Source organism: Rhamphochromis longiceps, linkage group LG6 (genome assembly GCF_057381845.1).
Source record: "Rhamphochromis longiceps isolate RC_006_pf linkage group LG6, R_longiceps_female_GT1.1, whole genome shotgun sequence".
NCBI classification, from domain to species: Eukaryota; Metazoa; Chordata; class Actinopteri; order Cichliformes; family Cichlidae; genus Rhamphochromis; species Rhamphochromis longiceps.
Genome location: NC_140562.1, coordinates 21,438,504 through 21,451,427, shown reverse-complemented (window position 1 = coordinate 21,451,427; position 12,924 = coordinate 21,438,504). Strand labels below are relative to the sequence as shown.

The window sequence follows — 12,924 nt, the reverse complement described above, 5'->3', positions numbered from 1 at the left end:
GTCCACCTCTGACAACAGGAAGGCTGTGCACAATGTAATTAACAATTCCCAAGAAATCACTGGCTCCTGTCTCAGGAAAACCAGGGTCATTACAGGTGACCCCTTGCACCCTGCACACCACCAGTTTGACCCACTACCCTCTGGTCTCATCACTAAGGCCACTCACAAACAGACTCTTGCCTTTCTCTTGTTTTGTATATATTCCTCTAGATTATATATACACATTATTTCATTTCATAGTTACTTTTGTATTTCAGCTGCTCAAAGCACTGCCCATCAAATAGGCCCAAGGTGCTTAAAACATTCCTCAGAAATTCTGGTCCATGTTGGCGTGATGGCATCAAACAACTGTTGCAGAGATGATCTGAGATTTTCATGGCATCAGAAGATGGGTACGATGTGGTCTTAAAAAGATGGACTCGGGTAGGCTGTGGCATTTAAACAATGCTCAGTTGGTAGTAAGGGGCTCAAAGTGTGCCAAAAAAGAACCTGAACACTCTTACACCACCAGCAGCAGCGTGGACCATTGATACAAGGCAGGATGGATCCATACTTTATGTTGTTAACGCCAAACCCTGAACCTACCACCTAAATATCAGGGTACAAATTGAAACCCGTCACGTCAGGCAATATTTTTTTAACACCTTCTGTTGTCCAATTTTAGTTCCTGTTCTTAGGTAACAGGACTGGCACTTGGTCTGGTCTTCTGCTGCTGTAGCCCGTCTGCCTCAAGGTTCGACATGTGTTCACAGATGCCTTTTGCACACCTTTGTTTTAATGAGTGGTTATTTGACTCACTGTTGTTCCTATCAGCTCAAAGTAGTCTGACCCTTCTACTCTGACGTCTGGTATCAACAAAGTATTTTCACCCAGAGAACTGCTGCTCACTGGATATTTTTCTCTTTATTGGCCCATTGTCTGTAAACCCTGGAGGTGGTTGTGTGGGAAAGTTGTAGATTAACTGTTTCTGTAATACTCAAACCAAACCGTCCGGCACCAACAACCAAGCCACGTTCAAAGTCACCTTTCTTCCTCATTCTGATGCTCGGTTTGGGCTTCAGCAGGTCGTGTCTACATGCCAAAATGCACTCAGTTGCTGCCTTGCGACTGGCCGAGTAAATATCAGCACCAAGAATAACGTAGCCAGGGACTGTAATATAATTTAGCAATCCTAATAATAGAACTAATCAGTTTTAGTATTAGGATTAAGCAGCAGGAAACTGATGCATGGGTGGAGTTAACAATTCCATCTATCGCTCCAGTGTTACAGATACTAAAAATGTTAGCTGACAGCCATCAACCACTTACAGAAACTAACAGGAAAAAACTGGAAGAGAGAAAAATGAGTTTGTATGAGCGAGCTTAAGACTTTCTGACACCTTTTAAGGCTATTTTGAGAAGCAATTTTGCAAGAAACTTTACAGGGAGTCTCTCTTTTCCTCCACAACCCTATGTTTAATATAGTTTGTGTTTGGAGGCTTAAACTTTACACGGCCAACGAGGGGAGTCTCCTGTAAACATGACAAACGGTATGAGCGGTGATGTTATCAGTAGTTTATTGTATGTTAATTCCAACACATTCAAAATGGAAAGGAAGAAAGAAAAATAAAATAAGGACCTAAACGTTAAAAAAAAAAGGGGGAAAAAAAAGTCTCCACCTACAACAGTTTTGTAATAGCAACAAGGGTAAACACAGTAAAATGAAGATGGCAGCCAAATGTTTACCACACTTGCTAAAGCCAAGAAGATACTTCTATTTCCATTAAAAAAAAAAGGGTTGGAATGATTTACAATGAGGATCCATTAACTGCACTTTTAAATCACAGAAAAATAAATTAACACTTTTTCTTCCTTTTTCCTTTCGAGGATCCTTTAAAGTTTCGAGAGGGATGAGTCGTTAAAGACCTCAGCGAGAAAAGAATTACCCATCTATAAATTTCTACCTTCGAACGTTTTACCACCACTGACATGGAGAAAGCACGAGATCGGTTTGAAAGCATGATGGCTCTTCTTCACCACTCTCTTCATTGACCGTTGCTGTAAAAAGTATGATTGCAGTCAAGTGCCCGCGTTAAGCAATTACCTGACAAATAGACATTTGGTGGGGAGGGGGTGGGTGGGCTGAGGCACTCGAGGACCAAAGAGCTGTCATTTTTCTGCAATGTTAGGTCAAAAGCTGTTACCAAGTTTAAAGTTTAAAAGCCATTTCCACATCTGAAAACATACCACAAAATTACCAAGCATGACTGTGAAAATCTACCTTGACGATACCATACTTATTTACCACGTCTTGTTTCAACTGCGAGTGAGAAGGAGAGATTTCACACTAATTACGAAGAGCAATTTCTTTTTTGCAGCCAGATGAGAAATTTGGAGAGGTTGTTGTGTTGAGACTGACGAGATTGTCCCAGAAATGTTGGAAATAGTGCAAAACCACCAGACAAGGAAGACCTCATTAGTATATTTGTCAAGAAAAATGCTACATCATCATTTTACTTCCCGTTTCAGTGCAAGATAACAAAAGAAAAAAAAAAGAAAAACACGTTTTCCTTTCCAGCCGAAACCAAAAGGTCTTCCCTCCCTTAGAGTGGTAACAAAAAAAAAAAAAGAAAGAAAAATGCTAATGGACAAGGAGGAGCTGACATGTATGGCATTCAGATAACTCAAAATATGCACAGTGAATAATCAGCATATGAAAATACAAATGTTTTAACGCTAGAAAAGTGAGTGCAGTTATTTGCTTGTCTGTAGGCTGGAGGGGACCGACGAGCCCCACGCATACAGATCTTTACAAAAATTGTTGCTGAGGAAAAAAAACAAAAAACAACAGTCTGACAACTTGTGAGTCCAGGGGTCAACCCGATTGCTGCCATGAGTCGATCAAAACTACGGCCAGTGTCTGAATTTTATTCTGAGACATCGCCGAAGCGTCAGTTCAATGAAATCGTGGTCGTGTGGAGCTATGACCTGTTAAACCAAAAGACCAAGAATTCACTGCCACCATTTTTAATGTACCTTGTTTTTTTTTTGGAGGGTGAAGTTCTTAAGATGTGGGGCTGCACCTCTTTGCTGTTTTAACAAAACAGAGCATGAGGCCCCTATTGTCTCTACAAAACCCACGACATACAATTACAACAAATGTACAAAACTCACAGCAGATTATCTGTAGTAATAAAACAGTATGGAAAATGAAATATGCACCTGAAAAACAAATCTTATGAATACTGCAAGTATTTTTTTTCCCCCCCCAAAATCTGCTCTCAGCAGATACCAGTTCAAAAAAAAGAAAGAAAAGAGCAGCTGTGTAGCAGCCCCAAACCACTTTTAGCTTTAGTAAGACTGGAAAAGGTGAAAGAGAAGGCACCATCATGCTTTTATCAAGTCGAGAGAGAAATGGATATACACAGAAAAGCGAAACATACAGTAAACTATGATTTTTGCTGTACATTTATTCAATTACTCCGCACTTAAGACAGGAAGGGAGGGAAGAGGGAGAGAGGTGTTGACCATCCCAGTTTCGCAGTCTAGCTGGCAGGACTTAAAAAAAAAAAAAAAGAAGAAAAAAAAACTAAACACTCAAGAGGGGATCAAGAGGGGAAAAAAAAAAAACAAAAAAAAAAAAACCAAAGAAAGAAAACAGAACAAGAGCAAGCCGCCATCATTATTACTCTTCTATTGTTCAGCTTTGTTTCTCATTTATCCTTTGTTTCCTCACTCATCGGGTGTAAGTCCAGGATTAGAGGATTTTTTTTGATTCATAAATGAGAGAAAAGTGTCATGTAGATTTGTTTATCTTGTCCATCCAGCAGTAATCGAAAGGTTGTTTTGGGTCAAAAATGTGAAAAGTACATTGGTCACAGCCGACAGGCTGCGAGTGAGGCCTGCCCCGGTTAAGTCGTATCGCTTTGAGACAAAACAGGTCTCTCCAGCTGCGTCCCGAGCATGGATGTCAACGTAACATGACAAAAGTACCCATTAGTGCATATTGATGAGAGCATTATGCAATTTTGAAGCAGTGGTCTCTCAAAAAAGAAAAAGTAAAAGGCAAGCTTTCCCCCCAGGAACTGCACAGAACTTTGCATCTCACTCTTCTCGACCTGTGACGGGCAGAAAACCATACCATATAAAATGTGCAATAGAGGGGAATTCTTGAAGCAGCGCCCCAGTTAAGTCAAGGCATATATAATCTCTTTTGATGGGCTGTATTATTGTGGTTAAGTCTCATCAGTCCCTCCTAATGTGGCAGATTACTCCTGGTTGGTTTGCCTTTTTTTCCTTCTTCTTCTCGCAAATTTACAAATTAAAGTCTGCGAATTCTTGAGAAACCTGAAAAGGATGCTCAGCTCACAACTAATAAGCGACATTTTTTTGTTTGCTTATTTTGTTTTGTCTATTTCACAAACAAATGGTTGACAGGCTGTGTCACATTCCAAAGCATAGAGGGAACAAAAAAAATAAAATAAAAAACCAAACAAAAACAAATATATACTTTTATACATGAAGATTTCTTTTCGTTAACGAGAACGGTTGAAGATGAAGAACACGATACTACTTCCACACTTGAAGGGAGGAGGGGCGCTCTTTTCAGCGACGAGGGGTCGTGAAGCGGCCCTCTCCCTGGCCACTGGAGCCCCTTCCAGAGCCCATGCCGGGTTTGGGGGCCATGCTACCACGAGGCGGCGGTCCCCTTCCATCACGCATCATCCCGCTTCCCACGACGCCTCGTGAACCTCCGGCACCCCGATCGTTGCGCCTCATGTCCCGACGTTCGTCTCCCCCACGGGTCTCTCGTTCACGCACTGCTCTCGTCTTCTTCTCCTCCACGTTCAGACGCACCTCGCCTCGAAACATGATGGGCTGCAGGGAAAATTAAGAAAGGCACGGTCAGTTTCACTTTGCTCCTCTCCCAGACTATTTAAGCATTACTCTCCAGGTCTGTTTCATTCAGGTGGCAGCGACCCAGAGTGAAAGGACACTGGTGAGATTGACATTGCTGCCAACTTGAAAAGCATGTTTTTAAGGTTTATCCTTACCACCTCACTGACCAATAAAACCCCACTATTACCTGCTACTGTGTAATGGCATCAATTTCGATATCAAATGCAATTTCCTGGATTTTTCTTGTCTCGTGGGCATCACTGATAACCCCAGCCTCAAACAGCAAAATCTTTCCCCACCCCATAAAAAGGACTCTTGAGCATGTCTGCAGGACTGGTTGAGGCAGAGCTGCCATTTTTGTTCACTCCCTGAAAATATGATTCTTTACACCTGCACTTATGCGTCTGTGTGCTGGATCTTCTCCACTGTGTCAAAATGGCCACTCTTTAACTTGAACTCCAATTTTGTTAAAGAAGAGGCAAAACCTTTTGACTGGGTTTGGTGGTGTGCAGACATTTTGTTACTGTAGTCCCCCAATTTTTAGTGGGCAGGCATAAGGTAGTGCAGAGACTTCAGGGAATTGCAGTAACACATCTGCTTATCGTCTCATCATGGATTCACAGAGAAAACAAAACAAACATGTGCTAGGCTGGATGTCACAGATTCAGGATTGGACACTGATAAAGACCCATGATGATGCTTGGCATGAAAGTTGGGCCAGTTTGACAGCAGAGTTGTGTTTTGTCTGTCAGTGGCTAATTTGCAGATGCACTAGTGCAAGCAGTCAGAACAAGATTTTTCACAGAGCCATCAGGAAGAGAACAGAAAGTCTGAAACCAGTCTAGACACACTCAAGGAAAAGACCCTTGAAGTTTTTTCCTTTCTCTGGGTGGAGACACGATAGCAATTTGACTTCGTCATCTTGCTTTCCTCTTTGCATATTTAAAATCTCAATATGTGACTGACAGGACAAGGGATGCAAACAAATATATCACAGAAAACAATGACTTATGTTTCAATCAGTATGTATTCAATCTGAGCACGTAGGTGAACCCTAGCATCAAATGAAATATGTAGCAATGCGTGTCACCAAAATCCACCACCAAATGAAACAAAGTGGGTAATGAAATGTTGATACATGCCCCTTCTACCTTGGCCCCCAGGATTCTCTGCACAGGCTCCGAATCATCAAAGACAACAAATCCAAAGTTAGGCAACTTCCCACCAACGCCCTTGGTGTTGATTCGCAGTTCCACCACAGTTCCATATGCTGAAAGATCAGGGGATAAATTAAAAAAATAAATAAAATAAAAAATTCATCAATTTTGAATATTTTTTTTTAATGTGGAAGAAAATAAATATATTAAAAAAATAATTATATATATATATATTTAAAAGCATACTCATAAAAAACTCTTTGAGCTCGTTTTCGTCAATGTCATGTGGAAGATTGCCAACAAAAAGCTGGTGGCTGTCAGGGTACCGAACAATTCGCCTGCTATCCATGTCACCAGACTCTGAATCGCCCCTGCTACCTGCAAATCAGAACAACAGGCAATGAAAATGTAGAATCACACATCGGATCAACAACTGAAAAATGTTCTCAGTAAGAAATAAAACAAGTGCTTTAAACAGTAATATTTACCTTTGTTCACAAAACTCAAGTGCTGTTTTCCTGTTTGAGAGTCTGAAGAAGCAACGCCATCTAAAAAGCAACACAGACGTACAGATAGTATAAATAAACCAGATTTAAACAAAAAACCAAAACAGAGGAATCTTCAATCTGAGGAGGTCGGTGTTAGCATTACCAGATCTGGGACCCCGTGGAGTGAAGGGTGGTCTGTCGCGAGTGCGCTGGTCTCTGGGGCGAAGAGGTGCCGTCTGTGTCTCCGGCTTTGCATCGGCTCTGGGCTAAACAAGGCAAATGAGAAATTAATATCATCTCAGCTTTATCTAGGATCAGACAGAAATCTGTCCTTTTGTGCTGGGGCTGTATGTCATTCTGATCTTTTCCTGACAAAACTTTTCCTTTTTACTGGTTGTTCAACATATTGGTTGTTAGCATTCAAGCGGTTGCTTCAGGTTTTAAAGAATTGCTGAATTTCCTCCATATTTTCCTTGAGGAGACTGCATATGCTGAATATGCCTGGTTCCAAATGAAAATTTTTATTTTGTTTGCCGCATGAAATCGGAAAAGTCCAAACACGTGTTAGTGTCCTTTTCAATGAGCAGAGGTCATTCACACATGTGTACCAAAGTTATTGCTCTTCTTCATCACAAACATTCAATGTGATGCACGTTTGAAATGAGCACTGCAAGAGACTTCTAAGAAGGGCCTACACCTATCAGAGGGGCACCTACAGTATCTCATTATTAAGGTTTAATTTACAACAAGCTCTCTTGGTTTTTAAGTTAATAAACTCATGGTAGTTATTTACCTGTGAGCTTGGAGCCTTAACAACATGGGGTGAGATTCCAGAAGAGGTGACTGTGCCAGAAGGAGGCAGGTTTTTACTGGTCACCAAGGCCCAGGAGAAAGGCTGTTAGGAGTACAGTAACGCATCATTAGGGCTACACTGATAATGCTCAACAGCCACACTGTCATATCAATGTTTGTAACTTTGATTAGAGCGCATTAGTGCCATGTGGATTCTGTATCGTCCTGCTCTGTGCATCTTAACATTACAAAATGCATTGTTTTTCCTTCTGGCTTTAAAACTGGATCACAGTAAAGTTGTTATTCTCTAAAATGTTAAATGCATCACTTTAGATTCAATGAACTTGTATTGCCCCTTGTAATATGAGATGGAAACCACTAAGAAGTAATTTCTCCTCACCTTGGGAGGCTCCAGGGTGTTTGGTGGAGACTCCACAGGGACTGGTGAGGGTGCCTTCTCCTCCATCTCTTCAAGAACCTTCTCCTCGACCTCGGGCTTCGTCTCCTCTACCTTGGGCTCTGGTTCGGGTTCCGGCTCTGGCTCTGGAGCTGGTTCTTCCATGGGCTCTTCAACTCCGTTGCTGCAGACCACAAATAAGGAAACATGAAACAAATGTGTCACCTCTGCAGACTGATCATATTTGAGAGACTTTCATCTTACATTTGATTGCACCGAGTTCTAATCAAGTTCTGCGTACCTGACGGGGTGAGGTTCATAATAGGTGCTGCTGTTTGGGCTTTCCTGAAGTGGTTCAGGGGAAGTCGGCCTCTCCTCTGGCTCCTCTTCAACCTCCTCCTCCGATTCTGCAGAAGCAAAATAGTTAAAAAAAAAACAAAAAAAACAAGAGCACTTTAAAATATGAACATCTACTTAAACTCACTAGTTTTAAGAAAAAGAAAAGTCACTCATGAAAATCTCACCCTCATCAAGCTCAGCTTCGGAGTCTCCAAAAACCTCATCCTCATAACAGAAGATGTCATTGTGGACGTAGAACTTGTTCGCCACTGAACCCTGAGAACATGAAAAAAAAGAAGAAAAGAAAAACTGTTTAATATTTATACACAAACGGCACATGTTACAGTACTTCATGTATATCTTTTCAATTAGGCTGGTCTTGTGTAGCCCTGATAAGAATTTATTAGTCTTTGTAGGTTTTCAGTCATCCAGGTCATGGTGGTTTAAGGATCTTGGAAAGAAAGCAACTGTACTTTTCATAAGTAGCGAGTTTCATAAAGATATTCATCAATTATTCAGAACTGAAGATGCCTCTTGGATGAGAGGTGAAATGTCATCACAAAACTTCTAGTCGCTTTCTTTCCAAGATCCTAACACTATTTACTTATTCCCTTTATTGTGAGGCCACTTTGAGACAAGTGGGAGCACCAAGAGGTAGAAGCACTCACCTCTGGAGCAAGCACAAACGTTTGCATGAACTTCCTCATGGGTTGACCATTGTTCGACAGTTCTCCGAGGACTTGTACCACCACTCCATCGCTCAGTGTGGCATGAGCATCCACGTGCCTGATCTTTGTGTGGCATTCACTAAACTGCAGCGACATGACCTTCTTGTGGATTTCCTAAAATATGCAGGGAGGGGAGAAAAAAAAAAAAAAAAAAAAAAAAAAAAAAAAAAGAGAAAATGAAGGAACTAGGAAAATAGGAATCTTATTTCTAGACTCTCAAACTTTTAATTACTAATTTGGCAGGTTAAAAATCAGCAGAATTTACCCAGTGTGTTTTAATTTTATAAGTATACATCAGCTCAGGATGCAAGATGGTATTTTTACCTCTGGTAGTTTAATAATACCATTTTTTTTACTTCCCCGTACATATATTCTTTGCAGACAGCGACTTATTTAAAACGTTTAAATTCCATTAAAATGACATTTCACTAAAATTAAGTATTACCCCATTAATGAACTGGGGCTACAGTACCTACCGCTTGCCCATACACTGCTTCTGCCAACTTTCCACTTGGGTCGAGTCCTCCATGAACGTAGGAAGAATTCCTCCCGTAAAACCTAATCGCAAGTTAAAAAGCATCATTACCCATGCACAAATTTCCCATCAAATAGACTGTCATGTAAACATTTTGCAATTACCTGTGCAGAAAATCTGGTGCTTTGTTTAAGAGTGTGTAATACTGCCTCACAAACTCCCGCCCTACAAGCAGGGGACTTGGCTTCTCCATCACCATTTCTTTGGTAAACAATATTAAGTGCTGAAATGAAAAAAAAAAAACAACAAACAAAAACAAAACAAAAAACGACCAGGATTTAGTTATTATACCGTGAAGAGCATGCATTTAAACATTCAGTTGGTGATTACACATACCCTAAACCACATTAGAAAAAGTGAAAATATTTAGTTTGTGGAAAAACATCGTGGAAAGCCTACCACATAATACTTAAGATAACTCAATACTATTAAACAACACCGTGCATAACTAAAAAAAAAAAACAAAAACAAAAAAACAAAAACGGCCATATATTTTTAGCAACACTCAAAATTCCTCCACTAGGATTACATCTGCATTTTACAGCACTGGCTTAAGCTAGGCAGTCATAATAGAGTGGCAACCGAGTGACGGACACAGAAAATGAAGTTCAGAATCAGTTAAAGCGCATCGTGCATTGTTTGCGGTCAGGCCATTTTAAGGAAGTCCATGTTGAGCACACGCAGTTGCAGTGCCTGAGGTAAACATGGATGTATCTGAGCAGCAAGTACAGGAAGTACAGAAAGGTCTCCTCTTTGCTAGAAAAGCGCTTCGTTTTCGTCGTCTAGGCCCACGTTTCATCAAACCAACATTAACTCCATACCAAAAGCAAGACAGTTGACTGTTTAGCTGGCTGGCTAATACACTAGCCGACATTCAACTGCGCCATCACGTCTATCCAATGAGACAAAGAGGGAAACCAGCTGATGATTAAAAAGGGAAGCTAGTAGTGCAGGTGCTCTGGTTAACGAGTGGAGAAAGCCAGCGAAACTACCGCTAAATTGAGTTGCAACTATACATCACGTTCATGTGTTATATCTGCGTAACCATATGTAGATGAGTGGCCTGCTATAAAGGGCCTTTTCGTCTAACCACATTTTGTCATCATTCACGTTTATCACGTTAACAGACGGATCCAAAAACAGCACCGTATGTGCGCCAGTTCTAGAAGATTAATGAGCACTGAAACGTCGTTAAGCTGACACACGTTATATAGTGGACTGAATGAATATGAATGCCACTACCGGCCTCTTTGCTGTCACCGTAAACTGCTAACACGAGCCCAGCAAACTGAATCGAAACTCAGAGCCTGCGACACTGCTAACTGGCTAACACTAGCGTTAGCTGACTTGTGGCGTCGTCGTTTTTTCTTTCGACAGGGACCACTTGTTCAGACAGCGGGCATATTTCATTTACACGCAACCCTGGAAAACAGACAACATCCACACATACATACAACTAGCAGGCTGTTTGAAGGCAGAGCTCGGGTAAATCAAGCCGACCTGATGTTAAGCCCGGCGTTAGCAATGGCTAAGGCATTTGCCATTGTAGTTAACCAACAGAGAGGTTCCACTACTGATACTATTCACTCACTCTTTTAAAATTTGTTACAAAGCCCAAGTAAGATAAAGCTCCCTCACACTTCTATTAGCCAACGCCTGAGTGTCCAGCTATTATCAATGAAACAAGTTAAGAGCTAATGCTAGCTCTCAGAGACAACAAAGGAAGACGATTTAACTAACTTGATTCAGAGTTAAAACGTCTAACCACACAGCTAATGTGGAATATTTGCACAATAATGACACATTTTAGTCGCCAACTCTGAATTATTACTGGCTGTAATCGATTGGAATAGTTGCGGTGTAACTACACAATGCAGCTAACATTAGGCTAGCTGATGCTGTAACCATTAGCTTAGAGGAATGCTAACTTACCTTGTGAAAGACCTATCTATGTAGACAGAATGGTGTGTAATAAATAATTATGAGCAACCGACTGTAAAGGGTTCTGAATTACAGAAAATCCCAAATGAGATACTGTGCGATTTCCCACGCTGCTCTCACTGACAGTTTATGATCTCTGCTCTACCAGAGATTGAAGATTTAAAGCGATAGCTTCGATTTATTGTTGTACCCCTGCAATCCGGGGCTGGGAACCCCCATTACACAAATTCAGCCAATGGACTGATTACACTGGGCAACAAAGAGAGTGACGTCAGATAAATAACCACGCCCCTACAAAACTATCCACAAACGTGTGGAGCGTAATTGAAACGGTACTCATGGACAGGAGTGTTTTTAAACTCTTTAGTTGCCCTGCATTGAGGTTTTTGCGGTGTTTTGATATCGTCTATGTTGATATATACGTAATTGTCTGTAGCATGCATACTGCATGCATAATAACATGCATACTGTATACTGTTTAAACGTGCATATCAAATCCATAATTCTGTGATTACAACGCATTCTTTTGGTAAAAATCTCATTACAAACCAGTTCTAACTGTGAACAACTTCTTCTCCTTATTCTCAGCTGTTCCATTTAGGGGGTCCACCTCTAATTCTCCTTATCACTAGTATCCTCTTCTGTCACACCTACCCTCTGCATGTCCTCCGTTACATCCATGAATCTTTGCATATTCAACAGTACTCTGTCCAACATATACACTATCCATCTTCTTCATATATCCGAATCATCTCAGCCTTGCCCATTTATCCTCGTCTCCAAACTGCTCAACCCGAGTTGTCCCTCTGATGTACTCAGTTTCTATCTGGTCGCTCTCAAGAAAATCTCAGCATCTTTAGCTCTCCCACCTGTACGTTGGTTACCTGTCGTTTTCTTAGTCCCACCATCTCCAAACCACATATCATAGAAGGTCTCACTACCATGCTGTAAACCTTTCCTTTCACTTGCCACCACCCTCTGTTCTCTGTTCTAGGTATTTAAACTCATCCACCTGCTCCCTATTCTCACTATTGATTACAGTGTTGTCTGCAGGCATCATAGTCCATGAAAACCCACCTGACAACTATAGAAGAAACTCATCTCTATCAGTCGAAAGATGACATAATATTTTTCCAGTACACCAGGGCAGGACCGTTTCTCAGTCAAAGTTGTTAGTTTATTTTGATTTGTGTGCACTGACTGTTCTGCTCTAAGATGTTTACTGTATGTTTCTCTGTCTTCGGATTAATTACCTGTGGAGACAGAGCAAAAGAAAGCTTTGTGAAACTTAACTGAGACTTGACACCAAAAGTGAGGTTATTTAAACCGATGAAACAACAGTGAAGCATGATTTCTGACATTTAACTCTATCTTTGATTTTGGGTTTCCCAAAAGTGGATATTAAGCACCACCATGTGGTCAAACAGGCTTAATGCCTGTTACTGTGGGACATTTTTTTCTTTGCTGGTAAAAAAAAAAGAAAAAAAGAAAGAATAAAAACCTGCACAAAATGTAGGGAAAGGTTAAAAATAATAAATCTTGGTTGCTTGGTGGTTGATATATGTGTTTTGTCACTGACGTAAATAGAAACAAAAGCTTGATTTAATACTTTTACAATGTTTCTTAAAACAGTTTGGTTTACTAAATTTAGGTGAATAGGCAAAGTTTT

At 40.7% G+C, this 12,924-nt stretch overlaps 1 protein-coding gene across 4 annotated transcripts; it reads right to left on the bottom strand.

Moving 5' to 3' along the window:
• Positions 1-2,097: 2,097 nt before the first annotated feature.
• g3bp2a (G3BP stress granule assembly factor 2a) lies at positions 2,098-11,425 on the bottom strand. 4 transcript variants are annotated; one of them, XM_085409689.1, is made up of 13 exons: positions 11,247-11,423; positions 9,419-9,537; positions 9,256-9,337; positions 8,720-8,893; positions 8,237-8,327; positions 8,014-8,119; positions 7,716-7,896; positions 7,317-7,418; positions 6,687-6,789; positions 6,524-6,583; positions 6,282-6,413; positions 6,030-6,148; positions 2,098-4,857 (listed from the first exon to the last, which is right to left on the bottom strand). In XM_085409689.1, exons 2-13 carry the CDS (start codon positions 9,511-9,513, stop codon positions 4,585-4,587), a joined length of 1,518 nt encoding a protein of 505 aa, XP_085265815.1. In that variant the 5' UTR covers positions 9,514-9,537; positions 11,247-11,423; the 3' UTR covers positions 2,098-4,584. The 4 variants fall into 4 exon arrangements, with proteins under 4 accessions (XP_085265815.1, XP_085265814.1, XP_085265818.1 ...); XM_085409688.1 differs by having other exon boundaries at positions 6,021-6,148; positions 11,247-11,422; XM_085409692.1 differs by lacking the exon at positions 7,317-7,418 and having other exon boundaries at positions 11,247-11,425.
• Positions 11,426-12,924: the final 1,499 nt, after the last annotated feature.